The following is a 25,918-nucleotide window of genomic DNA, read 5'->3' as shown; positions in this document are numbered from 1 at the left end:
TTTAGCTATTATGAACTGTGCTGCTATGAACATAGGAGTACACACCTCTTTTTGGTTGGGTGTTATGGAGTCCTTGGGGTATAGCCCCAGGATAGGAATTACTGGATCATATGGAAGGTCCATGTCTAGCCTTGTGAGAGTTTTCCAGACTGCTCTCCACAGAGGCTGGACCAATTTACATTCCCACCAGCAATGCAAAAGGGTTCCTCTGTCCCCACAGCCTCTCCAGCATTTGTTGCTGCTGTCCTTTTTGATGTATGCCATTCTTACAGGAGTCAGGTGATATCTTAATGTTGTCTTATTTTCATTGTTTTATGGACTCTGGAGAACTCAAGCTTTAGTGAGTTCCTGAAGAATAGAATGAAGCATGAGGTAGAAAACTGAAAGAGAATTAGTTACAGCAGGAAGCATTTAAAGAAATAGGGAGATGATGGAAACATTTAGTTAATGTCGGAGAAATGATTGCATCTTCTTACTACAGGGAACTTAGAAGAGTAATTTTCTTTCTTCTTCTTTTCTTTTTATTGTCACCTGGGTTATCACTGGGGCTCGCTTCTGGCACTATGAATCCACCTTCTTGGCAGCTGTTTTTTCCTTTAGTTTTTTTTTTTTTAATTAGGACAGAGAGAGGATGGGGAGATAAAGGGAGCGAAAAGCAGACACCTGCAGACCTGCTTCACTACTCATGAAACATCCCCCCTGTAGGTGGGGAATGGAGGCTTGAACCTGGGTCCTTTCACTTCGTAATATGTGTGCTTGGCTGGGTGTGCCTCCGCCCAGTTTCAAGGAGTAACTCTTTATGAGTAATCCTAGTTGCAAATTGCATAGTGGAAACTGCTCTATAATACCATTAATTTGAAAATCTTCATCATTATCAGCTACATTCTCATTAATACCATCACCATCAGTACCATTTTCATTCTCAAAATCATGAGAATTCATTAAAGTGTTTACCCCATAAACTGTACTGAATTTTGATTATCTCTTTTATTTTTTTCTGAAATCACAGGAGTGGCTTCCCCCTTTGTTTTTAAACTTTTATTATTTATTTACTTGTTTGTTTATATATTTTTATTGCCAGGATTATCACTGGTGCTTGGTGTCTGCAGGTCAATCCACTATTCCCAGAAGACTTTTTTTTTCTTTTTTTGTTTGAACTGCCCCCCTCCTTTTTTATAGGATAGAGATAATTTTGAAAGGGGAGGGGATGATAGCGAGGGAATGAGACAGGAGATCCTTGCAGTGCTTGCTGTACCACTCATGAAGCTTAACCAGGTGTGCCACCACTGGGCCCCCTTTATTTTGTTTGTTTACACATGAAAAAACAAAGGCATAAAAACTTTAATTCGCCTTATTTAAAGGCACAGATAACAAGCGGCAGAGATCAGACTCAAAACTGGATATTTTATTCTCTAAACATATACTTTGACGTAATACCATTAAACATAATAGTCTTGGAAAAAAATATGAGACCTGAACTAAAAATCTTTAAGATCTGGGGTTTAGATTGTCATAAAGCAATATAAAATTTTGTGCTCTAACCAAAATAATTTACTACCTTTGTGAGTAAATCACGAGCATGTGATTCAGTTTTGTAGTTTTCTACTCTGATCACGAGAAAGGTTGAGCTGGTAGAGCAGAATATTCAACCACTATTATTGATATTTCAGGGCTTATACAAAACAGAATTGGATTCTGTTGAAGGTTTATATTTATAAGATAAAACTATTTCAATGGGAACTAGTATTGTTGAAACATTTCCTCTCCTGTTTTTTTTTTTTTTTCTTTCCTTAGGAAAAGTTGGATGTAGGGATACGAAAAGAAGTGGATGGTATGGGAACATCTGAAATAAAATATGGAGACTCAGTGTGTTATATACAACATGTAAATACAGGCCTCTGGCTTACTTACCAGTCTGTAGATGTGAAATCTGTAAGAATGGGATCCATACAACGGAAGGTAAGATTACATTTTAAAAAAACTATTTTAATTTTTTCTCTTTCTTAAACATTTTTAAATCTTTATTTATTAGCTAGAGACAGAAATTCAGAGGGAAGGGGGAGAGAGAGAGACACCTGCATCACTGCTTCACCATTTGTAAAGCTTTCCTCTTGCAGATGGGGGAAAAAAAACCACTATTTTTAGAAGTCATTTTTATGACTGAAAAATGCAAGCTTAAGACCAAAAAAGTAGCTTGCTCCGGCAACCTGCTAAGTTTTATTGCTTACATATTTTATTGTTTACATGCTAAAGGTCAAAAGCCTACCATGGTTGTGGAGTGGATAAAGCACTGAACCCTCAAGCATGAAGTCCTCAATTCAGTCCCTGGCAGCACATGTACCACAGTGATGTCTGGTTCTTTCTTTCTTCCCTCCTGTCTTTCTCATGAATAAGTAAATAAATAAAATCTTAAACAGAAAATAAAAGGATGTTTCTTTAAAAAAAAAAAGGCCATCATAATGAACATTTCCCTAAGGTGAATCAATATTGGATATTAAGATACCCCAATTAAATATTAATTAAATAAATATATTCTCTTCTTCCTTCTAGTTTAGTCCACCTGATTTACTTTGTCCTCCTTGCTGCTGCTCAAAGTCTGTCTTTTTTATTTCTTTTTTAAAATTTCTTTTTTTTTTTATTTAAGAAAGGAGACATTAACAAAACTGTAGGATAGGAGGGGTACAACTCCACACAATTCCCACCACTTATCTCCATATCCCATCCCCTCCCCTGAGAGCTTTCCCCATTCTCTATCCCTCTGGGAATATAGACCCAGGGTCATTGTGGGTTGCAGAAGGTGGAAGGTAATGTTCACACGTGTCCATAAACCAAGGAAAAATATATACCTGAAAGCAGAAGTACACAAGAGTCTGAAGTGAGTACCCCCCAACACCTCATCTTCACTATTCCAGCCTTTAGGTCCATGGTTGTTCAACAATTTGTTTGGCTTTGTATGGCTTTTGTAATTGTTTCCCCACTGAATATGGGTGTTGACTGGTTGATCCATACTCCCAGTCTGCCTCTCTCTTTCCCTCGTAGGGTGGGGCTCTGGGGAAGCGGGGCTCCAGGACACTTTGGTGGGGTCGTCTGTCCAGGGAAGTCTGGTCGGCATCATGCTGGCATCTGGAACCTGGTGACTGAAAAGAGAGTTAACATACAAAGCCAAACAAACTGTTGAACAATCATGGACCTAAAGGCTGGAATAGTGCAGATGAAGTGTTGGGGGGTACTCACTGCAGACTCTTGTGTACTTCTGCTTTCGGGTATATATTTTTCCTTGGTTTATGGACACATGTGAACATATGCTCTATCTTAGGTCCCCAATAAAGTCATCAAAGTCTGTTTCTAAAATGCAGAAGTGCAATTGCATCTTCCCCTCTAAGTCCTTTCAACTGATGCTCTTATGTAGGAGACAGTGATTGCACTTTGATTGGGTTGTGATGCCTTTCTTGACCTGGCCCCCCCACTCCCCATTTCCTCTCTTTCTTGCCTTTGGCTAATCTCTAAGCATCATCTTCAGTTTTGCAAAGCAACACTTGCAGCCCACAACACATGCATCAAAGCCTTTCTTTCAAAACATTTTCTTCACTTAATTCTTATCTGTGCTCCAGAGGTTCAGTTAAAAGATGACCTTAGGGAGTATGAAGCGCAAGGACCTGCATAAGGATCCTGGTTCGAGCCCCACCTGCAGGGGAATCACTTCACAAGCGGTGAAGCAGGTCTGTAGGTGTCTATCTTTCTCTCTCCCTCTCTGTCTTCCCCTTCTCTCTCCATTTCTCTCTGTCCTACCCGAAAACAACAATAACTACAACAATAAAACAGCAAGGGCAACAAAAGGGAATAAATAAATTTTAAAAATAAACAAAAGATGACCTTAGGAATTCTTCCTGCCTATATCAGCATATCCACTCTACCTTTTTTGTGTTTTCATAATACTCATGTTCACGTTATGTTATTATAGTTTATATACACGCCATGTGCTAACTTATTCTACACGCCTCTCTCTCCTAATGCCTATTCTGACTGTCATGGTACCGGATAGCTCATATTTCAGTTTTTTTACAGGCAAATATATATATATATATATATATATATATATATATATATATATATATTCTAATGTTTGAAGCAGGATTATTTCCAAACATTGGAAACTATGGCTATTTAGCAAAATCCTTGTTAGTTGGTTAAATCATGTTTGTCTCTCCACCTGGATTTTTATAATATGTAGTAAAGTAAACACATTTTATTTTGATTTATTAATTTAGTTTGCCTCCTTGGTTATTGCTGGGGCTCAGTGCCTGCACTACAAATCCACTGCTCTTGGAGTCTATTTTTTCCCCCTTTTGTTGCCCTTGTTATTTTATCGTTGTGGTTATTATTATTGTTGTTACTGATGTCTTTGTTATTGGGTAGGACAGAGAGAAATGGAGAGAGGAGGGAAAGACAGAGAGGGGGAGAGAAAGAAAGACACCTGCAGACCTGCTTCACCACTTGTGAAGCGACTCCCCTGCAGGTGGGGAGCCAGGGGCTCGAACTGGGATCCTTAACACTGGTCCTTGCGCTTTACACCATGTGTGCTTAGCCTGCCGTGCTATTGCCCGACCCCCACAATCTTTATTCTTGACTCCAGTTGAGTATAGCTAATCCTTATGTAGTGATCTATTTGTTTATCATACTTCTCAGAGTTACAGTCTGCTCTCTGCTGAGTAAGTGTTGTAGTGATGTCCAAGAATTTTGGTCTTGGAAAATTAAAGCACAGAGGCTTATCTTAGAGCATCTTGTTTGTGTCACTTCTTCTAGTTTCAGTCTTGTTCCTGCAGTTGATCATTATATATATATTGACCTCCAGGGTTATCACTGGGGTTTGGTGGCAGTACTATGAATCTACAGCACCTGGAGGCTGTTTTCCCATTTCATTTGACACGAGAGAGAGAAATTGACAGAGTAGGGAGAGACAGAGAGGGAGAGAGAAAGATAGATTCTTTTGAAGTGACACCCCTGCAGGTGGGGAGCCGGGGGCTCCAACCACCGGGATGCTTGCACTGGTCCTTGAGCTTCATACTTTCTGCCCATAACCAGGTGCACCACCACCTGGCCCCAATCAGTGTACTATCTACTAGTGTGTGTGCTTTTGTTTTGTTTCGGATTTGCATTTTGCCACCAGGGTTACTACTGGAGTTCCCGCGCTTTCACAACTCCATTAGTCTTGATGGCCATTGTTTTTTCCTTTTCATATAAAGACAGAGAGAAATAAGGAGAGAGAGACACACACACAGAGAGAGAAGGCACAAGAGAAAAGGATACACTTGCAACACTGCTCCACTGACCCTGAAGCTGTCCTCTGAAGAGGGGGACCTATGGACTTGAGCTCTGGTCTTTGCTCGTGATAATGTTCTCCAGACCCAGGTTCAAACCCCAGTGTACCAGGGTACTGGGGGATGCTTTGGTGTTATGGTATCTCTCCCTCTGTCTCTTTCTTTCCATCTGAATAAAAGTCAATTCAGAGTAGTGAAGCCCTAGATACCAAAAATAAATAAATAAATAAATAAATAAATGTAGTCTGGAAGCTTATTACTACTTCTGAAACCACATATATTGTCTTAATATTTAAAATATTTTATTATCTTTATTTATTTATTGGATAGAGATATCCAGAAATCAAGAGGGAAAGGGAGGAGATAAGAGGAGAGAGACAGACAGATACTTGCAGTACTGCTTTGCCATTTGCAAAGCTTTTGCCTTGCAGGTGGGAATTAGGGGGTTCAACAGGGGTCCTTGCATGCTGTAACATGTGCACTCAACCAGGTGCACCACCACCTGTCCCATGTTAAGTCTTTATGGGGAAACAACTAAGTGGTCATTGTATACCAGGATCAAGTATATCTCCTAATTTAATATACATTGGAGTTATCTAGTGTCTTCAAGTAAGGTTATTTTTCAAGAAACATATGTTGGGAGTTAACAAGATAGATTACTTGGGAGGTTACCTGCTTTGTGAAGCATTTAACTCCAGGCTTAAACACATGGCACACCACGTGGTGATACTTACGTGGCACTGAGAGAAGCTTCAGTGCTTGATGTTTCTTTATCTCTCTCTCTCTCCTTCTCTCCCCTCCACCCCCGTGTGTGTGTGTGTGTGTGTGTGTGTGTGTGTGTGTGTGTGTGTGTACCAGAAAAATTGGACTGGCGCAGTGAAGAATTGATGATGCAAAAGGAGAGAGAAAGAGAGAGAGAGAGAGAGAGAGATTGAGGGAGGAGTCCCTTAAAGAAAGATTGGTAAGAAGGAAAGGGAAGAAAAGGGAAGGGGAGGGAAAGAAAGGAAAGGAAAGGAAAGGAAAGGAAAGGAAAGGAAAGGAAAGGAAAGGAAGAAGGGAGGGAAACAGAAAAAGTAAAGCATTTTGATGATACATAAACTAGATATTTGGAGCTTTCTTTTTTTATATTTTATTTTATTTATTTATTCCCTTTTGTTGCCCTTGTTGTTTTATTGTTGTAGTTATTATTGTTGTTGTCGTGGTTGTTGGATAGGACAGAGAGAAACGGAGAGGGGAGGGGAAGACAGAGAGGGGGAGGGAAAGATAGACACCTGCAGACCTGCTTCACCGCCTTTGAAGAGACTCCCCTGCAGGTGGGGAGCCGGGGTTCGAACCGGGATCCTTATGCCAGTCCTTGTGCTTTGCGCCACCTGCGCTTAACCCGCTGCACTACAGCCCGACTCCCTATTTGAAGCTTTCTATCGCTTCATATGAAACATATGAAAACATAGTTTTTTAAAAAATTAAAGTTTAAAAAGTAGTTTTAAAAAGTCTTAATCACTACTCATAACTTTTGAACATCACACTTAGTATGACTATTCCTGTTTTGTGGAAGAATTATCAATCAATTACAGAATGATATACAATCCACTGTGGGATGTTATAGTTTATTCCGCTAACTTGTACAAAATCTGCATTGTGAAATGCATCTGTCACCAAGGATTTCTAAGTAGCACACGTGGATCTTTTTGAAACTGAGAGGAACACTGTCCAATTAGATTTTCAGCGATAGGGTAAATTCTTCTGTCTACCACCTTTCTTGTCCATATTCTTCTACTTCTTGCTGTGTGTCTATATTTTGCTTCTCAAGTGTGTCCTTCAAATCACTCTTTGCTTCCTTTTCTTCTGTTATTTAAGTCCTTCCAAGAACCTTTAAGGTTTTAGTTTTCTTGTAGGTTTTCATGATCTCACTCAGATCCCCTTTTCATCTCAGCGTGGTGTTTTTTTCCTTTATTCTACTTCACCACTTCAACATGTTCTCTCACTGTGAAGTATACTTGAATTTCATAGGAGTCGTTCCTCCTGCATGCTGTGGACAATTGAAATAGTTCATTTTGTTGTATTATTTGCTAGAGATAGCCAGAATTCAAAAGGCAAGGGCGTTATAGAGAGGGAGAGAGGCAGAGAAACAGAGAAACACCTGCAACATTGCTTTGCCACTTGCAAAGCTTTCCCCCTGCAGGTGAGGTCTGGGGGCTTGAACCAGGTCCTTGCGCATTGTAATGTGCGCTCAGCCAGGTGCACCACCACCCAGCCCCCCACGACAATTGAAATAGTCTAAATATGTATATAATAGTCTGCCATTCCTGCTTGACTTATGACCTGATAACTGAATGCTTCTTTTAATTAGCTTCCTTGGTCATGTCCCTCCTCTTCCCCAGGTCCCTCCTCCACCCTACCTCAAAAGTTATAGTGAACTCTTCTGAAGTGAATTCAAGATGAGAACACATCAGTGAATAATTACTGATGTCACAGTTGATGTTCAGAATTACATACAGGTGGAACGCTAATGCCTTTCTTTGCTTCTTTGTTTAGAGTTTGCTTTATGAGTTACCGACCACAGACCTTGTCTAGAGTTTACTTTGAGTTACTGATCATAGGCATATGAAGACATGCTGATGTTTACTTTGATCAACTGAATATATCCACTGATTATTATTATTTAAAATGATGACTATCTCCATCAGAACAATTACTGAATACAAATACTGACTGAATAATGTGTGAAGGGATTTGGGCATATCATTTTACCTGGATTCCACAGCTTTACTATCCTCTATGCTTAGTCATTATTATGACTTGCCTTTTTGAGTGCATACCTCAGTCCCCTTTGGAGAAGATGTGCTGGGTTTGACAGCATTATTTCTGCTTTCGTACAGGCCATTATGCATCATGAAGGTCACATGGACGATGGCTTAAATTTATCTAGATCTCAGCATGAAGAATCACGGACAGCACGAGTCATACGGAGTACGGTCTTCCTTTTCAATAGATTTATAAGGTAGAATTTTTTGTTGTTGTTGTTGTGTTCTTTAGACATTTTACTTCAGTTTTCTGATTGAACTTACAGAAAATTACAAAATACATTCTGATGGTATTGTATAAGCTCATACAGTTTGCCAGGTTAGCAGGTCACACACTGGAAAGTACCAGCTAGGTGATTTTTATAGCTTTTCAATGAAACTTAAGGGGCCAGGAAGTGGCACACCTGGTTATGCAAACATAAAACTATGTTCTGGGACCTAGGTTCGAGCCCCGGCTCCCCACCTGCAGGGGGAATGCAGTGCAGTGGAAATGCAGTGGTGAAGCAGTTCTGCAGGTGTCTATCTTTCTCTCCTCATATCTACCTCCCTCCCTCAGTTTCTCTGTTCTGTCAAATAAAAGTAGAAAGAAGGAAATAAAAAGGCAAAAATGGCCACTGGGAGTGGTGGATTCGTATTGAGCCCCAGCCATAACTCTGGTGGCAGTAGTAATAGTAGTAGTAGCAGTAGCAGCAGCAGCAGCAGCAGCACCAGCAGTAGTAGTAGTAGTAGTAGCAGCAGCAGCATTAGCATTAGCAGCAGCAGCAGCAGCAGCAGCAGCAGCAGCAGCAGTAGTAGTAGCATTAGCAGCAGCAGCAGCAGCAGTAGTAGTAGCAATAGCAGCAGCAGCAGCAGCAGCAGCAGTAGTAGTAGCAGTAGCAGTAGCAGTAGTAGCAGTAGTAGTAGCAGTAGTAGTAGCAGTAGTAGTAGCAGTAGCAGCAGTAGCAGCAGCAGTAGTAGTAGCAGTAGCAGTAGTAGCAGTAGTAGTAGCAGTAGTAGCAGTAGTAGTAGCAGTAGTAGCAGTAGTAGTAGCAGTAGTAGTAGCAGTAGCAGCAGTAGCAGCAGCAGCAGCAGTAGTAGTAGCAGTAGCAGTAGTAGCAGTAGTAGTAGCAGTAGTAGCAGTAGTAGTAGCAGTAGTAGCAGTAGTAGCAGCAGTAGCAGCAGTAGAAGCAGCAGTAGCAGCAGTATCAGTAGCAGTAGTAGTAGCACCAGCAGCAATAATAATAATAATAGTAGTAATTAAGTTAGAGAAAGGAATGTGTGCTTTTATGACTGGTAGATATAACATTTATCAAGCCTGGATATTGTGTAATATATCATTGTGTTAAATCCCTTTTATACCATATGGGAACATCATAAAAACTATTAAGGAAAGTTTCACAAATGGTAGATTAGTGTTGTGGTATCTGTCCTTAGTTTTCCTGATCTCTCCACCTCTATATATCTACAATTGAAAGAAAAGAGAAAAGAAAAAAAAGGAAGAAGAAAAAATGAAGGAAGGGAAAAAATTAGCTGGGCGCAGTGCACTTCTGCCTGTATGAGTTCTTTGTAGTATGTTTAAAAAATACATACTGCATACAAAAATACATAACACACCGCACGTATGCACATGCACACACACAGACACAAACATTATATATATATATATGTTTTAACCAGAGCACTGCTCAACTCTGGCTTATGGTGGTGCCAGGCTTTGAATGTCTGACTTCTGTTGCCTTGGACTGTTGTGCTACCAGTGGTCACTGACTAAATGAAAATCGGTTCATTTTTTATTTTTTAATATTTATTTATTCATTTTCCCTTTTTGTTACCCTTGTTTTATTGTTGTAGTTATTATTGTTGTTATTGATGTCATCGTTGCTGGATAGGACAGAGAGAAATGGAGAGAAGAGGGGGAGATAGAGAGGGGGAGAGAAAAATACCCACAGACCTGCTTTACGGCTTGTAAAGTGACTCCCCTGTGGGTGGAGAGCCAGGGGCTTGAACCGGGATCCTTACGCCAGTCCTTGTGCTTTGCACCACCTGTGCTTAACCGCTGCACTACCGCCTGACCCCAATTGGTTAGTTTTTGAGTCTTTCTACCATTATGTTGTAGATAATGGTCCTCTAGGCCCTTCAGGGTTTTCTCTAGATGACTTTCCCTGGATAGAGGTGTTTTAAATGTTGCATTGCATACACTTGATCATATGAAATGTTTTCTTTGGATATATTCATTATTGCCATTTGAAGTTCATTGAGATTCTTATGCATCCCATGCATCCCGATTAAAGTGGTCCTAGGGAGAGTAAAACTTTCACCTATAGTCTAACTGCTAATCAGTGTTTGGCTCACTGATACAGATCATTGTGTTCTTTTTATATCAGGGGCCTTGATGTGCTTAGCAGAAAAGTGAAGACTTCAACAGTAGACTTACCAATAGAATCTGTCAGCCTGAGTCTTCAGGACTTGATTGGCTACTTCCACCCGCCAGATGAGCATTTAGAGCATGAAGACAAGCAGAATAGATTGCGAGCTCTAAAGAACCGGCAGAATCTCTTCCAGGAAGAGGTGAGTTTCTCCCAGCACTCCTTTCTTTATGGTTGCTGTCTCGTGCCAGCAACTTTTCGGTAAGCAACATTCTCTACATAGCATCTTTGTACCAAGAAACATAAGAAAAACAGGCCGAAGGGGGTTTGACCCTCATTATTCTAGTAAGTGAACATTGTTTTTAAAGAGTGAAACTTTGAGGAGTCGGGCGGTAGTGCAGCGGGTTAAGCGCAGGTGACGCAAAGCGCAAGGACCAGCGTAAGGATCCTGGTTTGAGCCCCTGGCTCCCCACCTGCAGAGGAATCGCTTCACAGGCAGTGAAGCAGGTCTGCAGGTTTCTCTTTCTCTCTTCCTCTCTGTCTTCCCCTCCTCTCTCCATTTCTCTCTGTCCTATCCAACAACAACGACATCAGTAACAACAACAGTAACTATAACAATAAAACAACAAGGGCAACAAAAGGGAATAAATAAATAAATATTAAAAAATTTAAAAGTGAAACTTTCATTATAGTTATTTTATGGATTTATTTATTAGAGGGATTAATGATTTATAATAAATATAGCTGTTGACACACGTGTAAAATTTCTCAGTTCTCTGCTTTATTTTCCATTTCTGTTCTTATTTCTCAACTTCTGTCCATGAATGAGATCATCCCATATTCATCCTTCTCTTTCTGACTTAATCTCACTTACTGTGCTTCCTTCAAGCTTCATCCAAGATGAGGCGAGGAAGGTGAATTCAACATTCTTAATAGCTGTGTAGTATTCCATTGTGTATATATTCCATAACTTTCTTAGCCACTCATCTGGTTTTAGATTTCTAGGTTGCTTCCAGGTTTTAGAAATTTAGGCTATTAGAAATTGTGCTGCGACAGATTATGCAAACGCTAAATCAGAAGAAGAAGAAATCCAGAAATCAGTCTCATTGAAGTTTTAATTGCAACAAAAAGACAACTTCATTGTATTGTCTATCAGTCCTCACACAGATGACTCACATTGATTATATCAGGACAGAACTTAAGATTTCTGAGTGAGTCTAGTTTTTTGGAAAACATGAAGATTTTCAAGTTTTTCAGGAAGTCCTTAGTGAATGCTCAGGACCTGCTAAGAACTTTCCCAAGGCAGCGCCACCAAGAGACACAGAGCTCTGCTTAAACAGAACAAACCTTCATTATCCTTTTGCGAGTATTTTTTCTAAAGTTTCCATTAATAACGAAGAGAATGAAACTTAGACAAGCTAGAACAAAAGGAAAGAAAAAATACTGTTAGAACTACAGCCTGGGAGATAGTTCTTGAATCTTCTTCCATGCTATCTGCAGACAGTAGGAGGTTTATACACTAGAAAAAGGCAGGGTAGTTCTTTCCTGTTCTGCTGTGTGAAACAAACCAAAACTCAGCCAAATTACAAGTGGTGTAACAGTATGATTATTAGATAAAAGTCATTAGATTTTGCATAATGCTTAGGCTATTTCCCACCCCCCTGACTGCATTTAAGAAAGAAATGTGAGGGAGAGGGAAAGCCATTGTACCTTTTAGTTCTTTGTGCTCCTGGATTTTTATTGCTATAGATTATACCTGTTACCAAATGACTCGTGTTACTCTGAAAGAGAACTACTGGATGGTTTATCTAACCTATGCATAATAGAAAGAATTGAAACATGAGCTTTTCAAAATAAAAAAAGTGTAGTCAGAGTGGTCCAGGAGGTGGCACAGTGGATAGACCATTGAATTCTCAAGTATAAGGTCCTGAGTTCAATCCCTGGCAGTACATGTCCCAGAGAGATGTCTGGTGCCCATTCTCTCTCTCTCTCCTTCTGTCCCTCTCATTAATTAATAAATAATTTTTTAATTAAAAAATATTTATTTATTTATTTATTCCCTTTTGTTGCCCTTGTTGTTTTATTGTTGTAGTTATTATTGTTGCCATCATCATTGTTGGATAGGACAGAGAGAAATGGGGAAAGGAGGGGGAAGACAGAGAGGGGGAGAGAAAGGCACCTGCAGACCTGCTTCACCGCTTGTAAAGTGGCGGGGAGCCAGGGCTCGGACCAGGATCCTTACGTCGGTCCTTGCACTTTGCGTCACCTGCGCTTAACCCGCTGCACTACAGTCTGACTCCCAATAAAATATTTTTTAAAGGAAGTATAGCCAAACTGTTAATAAGACTATGTGAGGTCTGGGGAGGTGGCATAATGGTTGTTCAAAAGGCCTTTCATGCCGAAGGCACCAAACGTCTCCCAGCACCATCATAAGCCAGAACAGAACAGTGCTCTGGTAGAAAAATAAAGTAAAAAATAAAAGACTTCAGAAACCATGTTGATTATCCTGGGGAGAGTGATACCACAGAACTGTTGTGATGGGTTCGGTGTGAAACTTATACCCCTGTCATCTTGTAAACCATTATTAACTTACTAGTAAAATATATTTTTTAATATTTATTCCCTTTTGTTGACCTTGCTTTATTGTTGTAGTTATTATTGTTGTTATTGATGTTGTAGTTGTCGGACAGAGAGAAATGGAGAGAGGAGGGGAAGACAGAGAGGGGGAGAGAAAGATAGACACCTGCAGACCTGTTTCACCGCCTGTGAAGCGACTCCCCTACAGTTGGGGAGCCAAGGGCTCAAACAGGGATCCTTAGCCCATCTTTGCACTTTGCGCCACGTACACTTAACCAGCTGCACTACCACCCAACTCCCACTAGTAAAATATTTTTTTAAGTAAGGAAATTTTATAAGTAGGATTGATTGACATTTTGATAGTGGTACATCTTTGGCAGGTGTACCTTATTAATTAACTCTTTTTTAAAAAATTTACTTTTAAATGTGAGAGATAGATATATAGAGAGAAATCAGTGCACTGCTCAGCTCTGGCTTATGGTTGTGCAGGGTGTTGAAACTGGGACTTCAGAGCTGCAGGTATGAAATTATTTTTTTCTTAATTATGATAGAGACAGAGAGAAGTAGTGAGAGAGATGGAAAGGGAGGGAGGGAGGGAGAGAAAGAGGGAGGGGCCTGCAGCATATTTCATTGCTGATGAAGCTCCTTCTGTAGGTGGGGATCAGGGGCTTAAACCAGGGGCTCTCGTGCATAGTAATTTGTGTGCTTACTAGTTGCACAGCCACCACTTACTAGTTGCATGGCCATGATGCTATGTCTTTCTTCCTGCCTCTGATTCGTTAACTCGTACTAGCTTTTACTTTCGTCTGCTTTACATATTTTGATAGTCCTGTCCTGACTATAATGATAAAAGCATCATTTCAAATTGAGATAAGATCTTACAGAGTTCTGTATTGAAATCATTATTTACTTCAAGTATATCTCTTCTTAAATCTTTGTTTAAGTTGTGGGGTATTTAGTTTTATATAAAGTCATAATTGTGATCAGAATGAGATCTAGTCAAGGAATACAGACCTTGAAGTAATGGCCATAAATGATGGTAGGATATGTAGGTCACAGGGCAGTGAGGATAAATTGGCAGACAGGGTTAGGAGAGAGTAAATTTATAGAGTTTCTGCAAATGAGATGTGAAGTGGACAGGTCAGGAAGGAAGATCTGACCATTGGAATGGTATTGAAATTAACAGAAAAGATCAAGAGAAATGTGATTCAGATACATTACCATACACACCCCAAGCAAGAGACATGTTTGTAGCAAACTGGAACCAGGGGTAAGAAAGGTTTTGGTCGAAAGCTTATTTACCCATTTGGTGGAATCTTTTTAAGTACAAATTTCATTAGCCTTTTGAGATTACATTCCTTTAGAATTGCTTAATATGCCTTTTCCTGTTTTATCTAATTCAGTAACTAGGTGTGGGGATAGGTACTTTTTTTTTCCCATTTTATTCTTGTTCAATTACAAAACCTTTTCTGTTTTATCTAACTTAATTACTACGGAGAGTTTTCTACATCAAAGCTCACTACTCTGGTGTCTCTGTTACCTGTGGTGAGAACTAAAAGCACTATAAACTCTTCTGGCAGGATTCTAGTTGTCTCTGTCCTGGGGAAGTCAAAGTCTAGAGCCTGAGATTTTTCTAGCTCAGGGAATGTTTTTTTGAAATGCTCTATCCCACACCAGGTAAAAGCCATACTTGGGAATTTTTGCCACAGCAGATCTGTCTTTATGTTTATGTAGGGAGGGGGAAAAAGTCATTTTCCTCTGCTCATCTTGGGTTTATGGAGTGGGGCTCTATAAATTCGACTTCCAAATCTAATAGAAGTTTACTACTAATTTAATTGCACATACATATGTGAATACTCAGTAATGTGTAACTAAAAGGAGTGATTAGAACTTGGTCTTACATAGCCTCTTAATTGATTGAGAGAAAATTGATTTGTTAATAGTAACAAGATAAAGAATTTTAGGGGACCAGGCTGTGGCATAGCTGGTTAAATGCACATATTATAGTGCACAAGGACCTAGGTTCAAACCCCCTGCTCTCCACCTGCGGGGGGGGGAAGCTTCATGAGTGGTAAAGCAGTGTTGCAAGTATCTCTTTGTCTCCCTTTCCTCTATCCCCTTTCAATTTCTCTCTGTCTTTATCCAGTAATAAATAAACATATATGTTTAAAAAACAGAATTCTGTGCTAGATTGTGGGAGGGAAAAGTAATATAAGGAAAAGTAATGGAAGACAAGGACTAGTTAGTAAATTTGTTGCGTATATAATTCTGGGCCAGTCTCTTGACTGATTTGAGTAGGAAAAGAGAGAGGCAGGCTGGGAGTATGGATTGACCAGTCAACACCCATGTTCATCGGGTGAACAGTTACAAAAGCCAGACCTTCCACTTCTGCATCCCACAATGTCCTTGGGTCCATACTCCCAGAGGGATAAAGAATAGGAAAGCTATCAGGGGAGGGGATGGAATACGGAGATCTGGTGGTGAGAATTGTGTGGAGTTGTACCCCTCTTATCCTATGGGTTAGTCAATGTTTCCTTAAAAAAAAAGGATCTCCTTAAGACTCTTCCTGCCCTTCTGGTTGGAGACGATTGGGAAGGAAGATTTCCTTCCTTACCTTTCTTTTTCTCAATTATCTTCACATCCAAACAGTCCTTATACCAGAATGCCTTATTTTGGGATACCTGTCAAAGATCCCTTGACTTAGTTATAATAAAATACTACAATAACCAACTCATTGCTCTGGTTAGTATAATTACAAACGTAGTAAAACATATGGGATCATATATGTTACTCCAGATGAAGTCCAAGATAGTAGTAGGACACACAACATGGCAGGGAAGAAAAAATAGGTCAGCATACAAAAAAGGAGGAGTATAAATTTACAAGGGGTTAGTCAAATGGACAGATTGTGGTGAGAGAATCAATCCCCAGCATGATGTTGGAATCACAGTAGATGCCAAGAGTAAACAGAAAGTTTAAGAATGGGGTCAAAATACTTTATAAGACCCCCCGCACTCCACACCCCCAGGCCAGTGGCATGATTATAGCTGGGCTACAGTCAGAGAGTCACCATGGGTGATCATTGATTTTAAAGACTCAGTAGTTCTGCAACTGGCTAATTTACATGTATCACTTTACTTTGTGATCTACAAAAGTAAAGGCTGGCATGGCTTCATAGGGTCTTGGTCATGCAGTGGTTCTCGGGTCCAGGATAGCCAGATAATGACCAAGTAATTATTTTATGCCACAGCAACATATAAATATGAAGAAGGCACTTTTTTTAGAGCAACACATAAATATATATATATATATATATATATATATATTTTTTTTTTTTTTTTTTTTTTTTAAAGCCCAGCTCCATCCTTGAAAGCGTAAGGCATGAACACAGAGCGTTCTGATCATGCGGTAGTAGGGAGATGTGTGTGTCAGAGGATGGTGTCGGATGGGAAGAAGGCATTTTAATACTGTTCTGCTTCTTTTTGAAAACAGCACTCAGGTTTTCAAATCAACTTTCATTATTTCAAGACCAATTCATTTCACATGCAAGTGTGTTTCTCCTTGTCCTCTGAATAAATCGTTTCAATTTTCTTTATAGTTGAAAGTTTTTGTTGTAAGACAGGCCTATGACAGCAAGACCAAGGACTTTGGGGGTTAGGGGAGTGGAGAGCTAGAGGGAGAGAACTTTGAGAACATTGGGTACTCACTGCACAATGGCGGAGGAGGACCTAAATTGGTGTCGGGATTGGTGTGTAGGCAATCTACCACAGAAGGATGAGAAATTGTTCCCATGTGACAACAACGGCCTTGTGAACCATTTTCCTAATAAAACATTAAAAGAAAAACAGACTTAAACAATGCTTATCAACTTAGCAAATTTTTATCTGAGGGTAGGATTAGCCTCTGATGGTGATGCTTTTTATCCCTGCAGGGAATGATCAACCTTGTGCTGGAGTGCATAGACAGACTGCATGTCTACAGCAGTGCCGCACACTTTGCCGACGTGGCTGGGAGAGAAGCAGGGGAATCTTGGAAATCAATTCTGAACTCGCTGTATGAACTGCTAGGTAAGAAGTATGTTCAGGCTGCAAGGCAACTGGTATATGTCTATCTGAAAGGCTCAGGTAATAGTTACAGGAGTTGTCTATAAAATAGTTCCTGATAGAGATCAACTTAAAAACCCCATCTTTGTGTGCGGGAAAAGGATACAACTTTATCTGAATTTCAGGTTCATGTCAAAGTGGCCAGGAGAAAAAAGGCCAATGTAGGATGGATTGTTGAATTTTCTCAACCTGGCTTGGGGTTGAGGTGTCTAATTCCCAGAGGAGAAATTTGCATTACATCAGCAATTTAAGCTAACAAGGCAGTTAGTTGTCTGTAAGTGAATATGTTAGCATCTGTGTGAGGTGATAAAAGAATATATACAGAACGACAGGTGTTACCTTTTAAGGGCAAGTGGCCCAATCTAGGTGAAAAGAGATGCAAAATAAGAGAGAAATTCTCTATCCAGGATACTGTTGTTTAGGTCAGAAGGAATTGCCTGGTGGTCACTGAGACAATGGCATGGAATCTAGCAGGTGGAGAGAAGAAATTTTACAGACTGTGCTTGGTAAAAGCAAAGGAAATACTCCTATTTTTATGGTTGACATGCTGGGTTCAGTGCAGGACAGACACAGGGAGAGCCAGGCCAAGAACATAAGCGACTGGAACACAGACACTTAGTTCAACCAAACCTGCACACATGTTCTCCATGCCAGTGAGAAAGAAATTAAATGTTGCATAGAAAGTAGGAATGGGATGGGTTAAAAGTACAAAGGAGCTTTTGGGAGCACTTTTAAAAAAGTTATACATTGGGGGATGGGCGGTGGCACAGTAGGTTAAGCGCACGTGGCGCAAAGAACAGGGACCGGCATAAGGATCCCGGTTCGAGCCCCCGGCTCCCCACCTGCAGGGAAGTTGCTTCACAGGCAGTGAAGCAGGTCTGCAGGTGTCTATCTTTCTCTCCCCCTCTCTCTCTCTGTCTACCCCTCCTCTCTCCATTTCTCTCTGTCCTATCCAACAACAAAGCAACGTCAACAATGGCAATAATAACCGCAACGAGGCTGCAACAACTACGGCAACAAAAAGGGGGGAAAATGGCCTCCAGGAGTGGTGGATTCATGGTGCAGGCACCGAGCCCAGCAATAACCCTGGAGGAAAGAAAAAAAAAAAGTTACGCATCTGGCAATTTCAGCAGACCAACAGGAAGCTAGCCCAGATGTGACATAGACAGGGTTTAAGAAAAAGAGACAGCCACACAGGAAGGCCTCTGGGTTTTCAGCTCCCCTTAGCTTTATCTCCACTTCTGCATGATTTCTATCTCACAACTGTGATAAAAAAAATTGGTTGTTAAGGATCCCTGTTCGAGCCCCCGGCTCCCCACCTGCAGGGAAGTCGCTTCCCAGGTGGTGAAGCAAGTCTGCAGGTGTCTGTCTTTCTCTCCCCTTCTCTGTCTTCCCCTCCTCTCTCCATTTTTCTCTGTCCTATCCAACAACGATGGCATCAATAATAACTACAACAATAAAAAAACAAGGGCAACAAAAAGAATAAATAAATAAAAATAATTAAAAAATAAAATAAATTGGTTGTTTTAGGGTTCCTTTCTCCTTCTTCTTCTTCTCCATCTCATTCTCCTTCTCTTCCTCTTCTTACTCCTCCTCCTCCTCCTTCTTCTTCGTCTTTAAGATGTGCGATCAAGCTGTTTTTTGTGCTTTTTCTAAAGCAACCAGAAAAACAGAAATAACTTAAGTTAGGGCAGAAATAAATAACACTGAAAATAAGAAAACCATACAAAAGATCAATGAAAGTAAATGTTGGTTCTTCAAAAGAGTGAACAAAATCGACAAACCTTTAGCCAGACTCACAAAACAAAAAAGGGAGAAGACCCAAATAAATAGGATCATAAATGAAAGAGGAGATATCATAAAAAACACTGTAAAAATTCAACATATCATGTGAGGCTTCTGTGAACAACTATATGCCACCAAGCTAGAGAACCTGGAAGAAATGGATAATTTCCTAGATACCTACAAACTTCCAAAATTAAATAAAGAGGAACTAGATATTATGAACAGGACCTTCACAGCTAATGATATTGAAACAGTTATAAAAAACCTTCCCAAGAATAAAAGTCCTGGGCCAGATGGTTTTACAAATGAATTCTACAAAACCTTCAAAGAAGAACTAATACCTCTACTTTTAAAAGTCTTCCAGAAGATTGAAGACACTGGAGTACTCACTTCCAGCTTCTATGAAGCCAACATTACTTTGATACCAAAAGCAGATAGGGACACAACCAAAAAAGAAAACTACAGACCAATATCTCTGATGAACATAGATGCTAAAATAATGAACAAAATTCTAGCGAACCGGATACAGCAGTATATTGAAAAGTTTGTTCATCATGACCAGGTAGGGTTTATCCCAGGGATGCAAGCTTGGTTTAATATACATAAATCAATCAACATGATCCACCACATCAACAAAAGCAAGACCAAAAATCACATGGTCATATCAATAGGTTCAGAAAAAGCCTTTGACAAAATACAACATCCCTTTATGATCAAAACACTACAAAAAACAGGAATAGATGGAAAATTCCTGAAGATAGTGGAGTCTATATATAGCAAACCTACAGCCAATATCATACTCAATGGCGAAACACTGGAAGCATTTCCCCTCAGACCAGGTACTAGACTGGGCTGCCCACTATCACCATTATTATTCAACATAGTGTTGGAAGTTCTTGCCATAGCAATCAGGCAGGAGCAAGTAATTAAAGGGATACAGACTGGAAGCGAAGAAGTCAAACTCTCTCTGTTTGCAGATGACATGATAGTATACATAGATAAACTTAAGGAATCCAGGAAGAAGCTTTTGGAAATCATCAGGTAATACAGTAAACTGTCAGATTATAGAAATAACATTCAAAAGTCAGTGGCATTCATCTATTCAAACACTAAGTTAGAAGTTGATATCCAGAAATCTATTCCTTTTAGCAACAAAAAACAATAAAATATCTAGGAATAAACCTAACCAAAGAAGTGAAAGACTTGTATACTGAAAATTATGAGTCACTACTCAAGGAAATTGAAAAAGACACAAAGAAGTGGAAAGGTATTCCAGGTTCATGGGTAGGAAGAATTAACATCATCAAAATGAATATACTACCCATAGCCATCTACAAATGTAATGCTATCCCCATCAAGATCCTAAACACATTTTTAGGAGAATAGAACAATTGCTACAAATGCTTATCTGGAACCAGAAAAGACCTAGAATTGCCAAGACAATCTTGAGAAAAAATAACAGAACCAGAGGCATCACAATCCCAGATCTCAAATTGTATTATAGGGCCATTGTAATAAAAACTGCTTGGTACTGGAACACGAATAGACACACTGACCAATGGAATAGAATTGACAGCCTGGAAGTAAGCCCCCACACCTACGGACATCTAATCTTTGACAAAGTTGCCCAGACTATTAAATGGGGAAAGCAGAGTTCTTCAACAAATGGTGTTGGAAAAAATGGGTTGATATATGCAGATGAATGAAATTGAACCACTATATTTCACCAAATGCAAAAGTAAATTCCAAGTGGATCAAGGACTTGAATGTTAGACTAGAAACTATCAGATACTTAGAGGAAAATATTGGCAGAACTCTTTTCCACATAATTTTTTAAAATTTATTTTCCCTTTTGTTGCCCTTGTTGTTTTGTTGTTGTAGTTATTGTCATTGTTGATGTTGTTGTTGTTGGATAGGACAGAGAGAAATGGAGAGAGGAGGGGAAGACAGAGGGGGAGAGAAAGACAGATACCTGCAGACCTGCTTGCTTCACTGCCTGTGAAGTGACTTCCCCTGCAGGTGGGGAGCCGGGGGCTCGAACCGGGATCCTTACACAGATCATTGTACTTTGTGCCATGTGCGCTTAACCTGCTGCGCTACCGCCCGACTCCCTCCACATAAATTTTAAAGTCATCTTCAGTGAAACAAATCCAATTACAAAGAAGACTAAGGCAAGCATAAACCTATGGGACTACATCAAATTACAAAGCTTCTGCACAGCAATAGAATCCACTACCCAAAAGAAGAGATTCCTCACAAATTGGGAGATCTTTACATGCCATACATCAGACAAGAGGCTAATAACCAAGATATGTAAAGAGCTTTCCAAACTCAACCACAAGAAAACTAATAACCCCATGCAAAAATGGGGATTGGACATGGACAGAATATTCACCACTGAAGAGATCCAAAAGGCCGAGAAACCCATGAAAAAATGCTCCAAGTCTTTGATTGTTAGAGAAATGTAAATAAAGACAACAATGAGATAACACTTCACTCCTGTGAGAATGTCATACATCAGAAAAGGTAACAGCAGCAAATGCTGGAGAGGTTGTGGGGTCAGATTAACCCTCCTGTACTGCTGGTGGAAATGTCAATTGGTCCAACCTCTGTGGAGAACAGTCTGGAGAACTCTCAGAAGGCTAGAAATGGACCTACCCTATGATCCTGCAATTCCTCTCCTGGAATTTATGGGATGATCTCACTCTCAGGCAGAAGTTGAAAAGCAAGATCAGAAGAGAAAACACAAGTAGACCTGAACTGGAATTGGTGTATTTCACCAAAGTAAAAGACTCTGGGGAGTTTGTGTGGGAGACTACAGGTCCAAAAAGGATGACAGAGGACCTAGTGGGAGTTGTCTTGTTATATGGGAAACTGAGAAATATTATGCATGTACAAACTATTGTATTTACTGTTGAATGTAAAACAGTAATTCCCTAATAAAGAAATTTTAAAAAAATTGGAATTTGTGTACCAATTATAGAGTCTGTCTTGTAATTCTTTCAAGGAGTTCTGTGACAAACCTCCACAGAAGTGAACTGGTAGTCCTGGGATTGCCACAGTCCCAGTCTGCTATGACTCAACAATTTGAATGTCTTATAAACCATTCTTTTTCTAATAAAGCATAAAAAAACTATCTTAAAAAATGTTAACATAGACAATTTTTGTATGTGAGTAGAAGTAGCCTCTGATGTTGATGGACCCTTTTTTTTTTTTAACTCTCCAGGGAAGAAGCTAAGAGTTGAAAAGAACATGTGTAAATTCAATCTTCTTTCCCCCAGTTTCACTCTATATGCAAGTGAATGCCAAGAGACCAGAGCCATACATTTTTTGCCTTTGAGTAAAGGAGACTCATCTAGAGTATTGTTTGTATGCTTGTATATTAAATATTTCCCTTTTGATTCTGAAGAGCCACAAGTACCACTCCTAACTCTTCACAATCCTACCTTGTTTAGGCTCCCCAACTTCCTTCTCTAATCCTTTTCAGATCTTCATTTGTAACTGCAAAGTAGGTTTGACAGGAAAACAACTCTTGTGGTGGTTTATGCTGTATTTTGTTGTCTCTGTGCAATCATATTGCCTTATTACTTTTGACCTGAACTATTTGTCTATTATCAAGATCAGGTGAAGGACCTGAGATTTTACTCTACTTACAATCTACCCAGTAATCTAAATTTATTTTATTTCTCAAGCTAATGACAACAGCCAGGAGATGGATGTTATTAGAGCAGAGATTTCGTGGGTTATGATTCTTACAGCATAATGTGGAGGGACCAGTTTGATGTGGTTGATGGCTATTCATGGGTTTGTGATAAGAATTCTCAAAGGTAAAGATTAAAAAGAATTGGTCTGGGAGGTGGCGCAGTGCTAAAGCTTTGGACTTTCAAGCATGAGGTCCCGAGTTCGATCCCCAGCAGCACATGTGCCAGAGTGATGTCTGGTTCTTTCTCTCTCCTAATATCTTTCTCATAAATAAATAAAATCTTTTTTTTTTTAAAAAAGAAAGTTAAAAAGAATCGAAGTTTATTGCAAAATCAAATGTGCTGTGAAGCAGGAGGCAGAGACAGAGAGAAGTCAACTGCAATAAGAAATCAATTGGATAATAAGGGAACTTAAAACTTTGGAATGGAATTTTTCCATCCCCCAAGTCTATGTTTATTGTATCTCTAATTAACCTCAGAGTTTATATGTCCTAGCAATCTATGTTTTGATTATCCTTCTCTGAAGATAGAGTAGTTTAAAGTATTTTGTTCTATTCAAACATAGAGATGGGTTTACAGAGGCTTGCTAAGGGGAGTTTGTGACCAGTCTTATATCAGGTACCAAATATCACACCTAAATGCTTCCGTTAACTTCAAAGCTAACCCTCAGCAAAACTGAGAGTTGTGCATGTGATAGATTTGAGTTAGAATCTTAAGATGAGCCAGACCTTCCACCTTCTGTAACCCACAATGACCCTGGGTCCATGCTCCCAGAGGGACAGAGAATGGGAAAGCTATCAGGGGAGGGGATGGGAATATGGAGATTGAGTGGTAGGAATTGTGTGGAGTTGTACCCCTCCTACCCTATGGTTTTGTTAATTTATCCTTTCTTAAATAAAAAATAAATTAAAAAAAAGAATCTTAAGATGAGAGGAGCCAAGTCAGTTACACTGGAAATACGCCATCCTGCCTTTGTTCAACATAAAGATACCATCTTTCTTCTAGAATCAGTTACTTGCTAGAAATATTCTTGAAATGGTAGCCTGAAAAGAAGAATTTCAGTGGCTCATTTATAGTATTTGCCAAAACACAGGTTCTATGGGAATGGTCTTTCTCTTCACAAACTCACCATCAACATTCTAGATTTGTCTAATGCATTATAGTGAATAATCACTTGTTATGAAATTCTTCATATTTTGCCAATCATTGCTGAAAGTTAGTCTTTAGCTTTTCAATAGACCATGACTAATTCTGTCAATCTAACTTTTTTTATACACCCCTATCTTTACCCTTTCACTATGATAACAGTTTCCTGAACATTTCTGGATATTCACACCTCTGTGACATCTTGATCTGAGCTTTGCTAGTATTCCAAAAATTTCTCTTTTTGAAGTTTTGAGTATGATTAAATACTTCTCTCCCCCCCCCCTCTTTCTCTCTGCCCTTCTTGGCTCTTATTATTTATGTGTATCGAGATGGCAACATAGCTCACTTGGATAGTGTACTGCTTTGCCACGTGTGAGAACCAGGTTCAAGCCCAACCCACAGTTCATTCAAGGAAGTTTTCATGTATGGTCTTCTTCACTCTCCTCTTCTCTGTATTTTCTGCCTGCATCAAACAATTTATGTGCATGACAACATTTAATTTATTTCTTTTTTAGTTATGCACATGTAACTAAATAACACTTTCCTGGTTTTTTGTATCTTCTAGGCTTAATTGATGATACATGGTATGCACTCAATAAATATTTACTAATTAAATGATAGTTCTGCTGAAGCAGAATAGTGTCTACATACATATAGAAAAGAGATATTAGATAAATAATCATCCAGTAGAGAGGGGAAAAAAGAGATGATAATGCATTTATATAAAGAATGAAATGTTCCCAAAATATTAAAATTCCTTATAACTTAAATTGCTTAAAATTATACTCATAGAACTATAAACTCTTACACTTACTATGAGTTTTTACACTTGTACAACCTGACAGAGCCATATCAGGAGGAATAAGAAAGGATGAACAGACCAGTTGCTAACAAGGAGAGTAAAACAGTATTCATAAATATTCCCCAAAACAAAATTTCAGGATCACATGACTTTTCCCTATAATTTTCAGCACCTTCCAAAAGAAAATTTAGGGAATACACCTGAACACTTTCTGTGAATCCAACCTCACCCTGATGCCAAAAGATTCCAGAGACTCTGCTAAAACAAGAAAACTGTAGGGTAGTATCCCTGTTGAACACAGATACCAAGATCCTGAACAAAATCTTAGAAAACTAGATTCAGTACTACATTGAAAAAAAGATAGTATACCATGATCAAGTCGCATTGAGCTTGGAGGTTCAAACTGTGTAAGTCAATTGATGTAATCCACCATATCAGCTATAGCTTTGGCATATGCAGTACCAGTGATTGCAGCTGATCACTGTGGCATGCATATCCTGGGGGCTGCTGCTGTACTGTACACTGACCTAGAATTTTTAATTGCTTTTATCAGGTGAATAATTTCATACTTTGATAAAGTCAAGCTCATACAAACGAGATAACTTGGCTACTGTCTCTTTGACTATGACCCAATCCTATTCTATTCTATATCTATATTCTATATATTCTATATTCTATATATTCTCTCTCTCTCTATATATATATATATATATATATATATTCTGTATCCTAGTCTAGACATCTGATTTTGTTATTTGTTATAGACTCCACAGTAATTATCAGGATAACAATTTTATGACACCAGGGTTCTTTTAAACACTGGATATATTTGTTTTCCAATAAGGAAGTTAATAGCACTAGATACCAGATTATAGTGGAGTTTAATGTCTTCATTTGGTTTGATTCTGAGCTCATTCTTTTAACAGGTTGTGTGTTCTAGGTAAAGAAGTATGCCGTCTGTATGCTTTGGGGAATAGAAAGGGTTGGGGCTGGATAGTATAGCACTTAGTTGAGTTCACATGTTGCAATGTGCAGCAACCCAGGTTCAAACCCCTGGTACCCACCTGAATGGGGAAGGCTTTGCTAGTGCTGAAGCTGGGCTGCAGGTATCTCTCTCCCTCTCTATCAACCCTTTCCCTCTCAATTTCTAGTGTCTCTGTCCAATACATAAATAAAGATAAAAAAATTAAAAATAGAATAGAAAGGTTTAAGTGAAGAGGGAACATTTTTTATTGTGGATAAATCTTGATAATATAAATCTTACTTATATTTTCATATGAACTTTTTCCATAGTCTGTTTGCTGCATTCCCTCTAATAGGTCTGTATGCTCATGTAT

At 39.3% G+C, this 25,918-nt stretch overlaps 1 protein-coding gene across 3 annotated transcripts in view; it reads left to right on the top strand.

The window, feature by feature from the left end:
• Nucleotides 1-25,918, top strand: part of RYR2 (ryanodine receptor 2) — an 820,963-nt gene that overhangs the window by 446,461 nt on the left and 348,584 nt on the right. For all 3 annotated transcript variants that reach the window (XM_060191940.1, XM_060191939.1, XM_060191938.1), the window contains 4 exons: nt 1,795-1,959; nt 8,198-8,319; nt 10,486-10,669; nt 16,976-17,111. In XM_060191940.1, coding sequence (XP_060047923.1) covers nt 1,795-1,959; nt 8,198-8,319; nt 10,486-10,669; nt 16,976-17,111 — 607 coding nt within the window. The remainder of the gene's footprint in view (nt 1-1,794; nt 1,960-8,197; nt 8,320-10,485; nt 10,670-16,975; nt 17,112-25,918) is intronic.

Source organism: Erinaceus europaeus, chromosome 6 (assembly GCF_950295315.1).
Source record: "Erinaceus europaeus chromosome 6, mEriEur2.1, whole genome shotgun sequence".
NCBI lineage: Eukaryota > Metazoa > Chordata > Mammalia > Eulipotyphla > Erinaceidae > Erinaceus > Erinaceus europaeus.
This window is presented reverse-complemented; position numbering and strand designations above follow the sequence as displayed.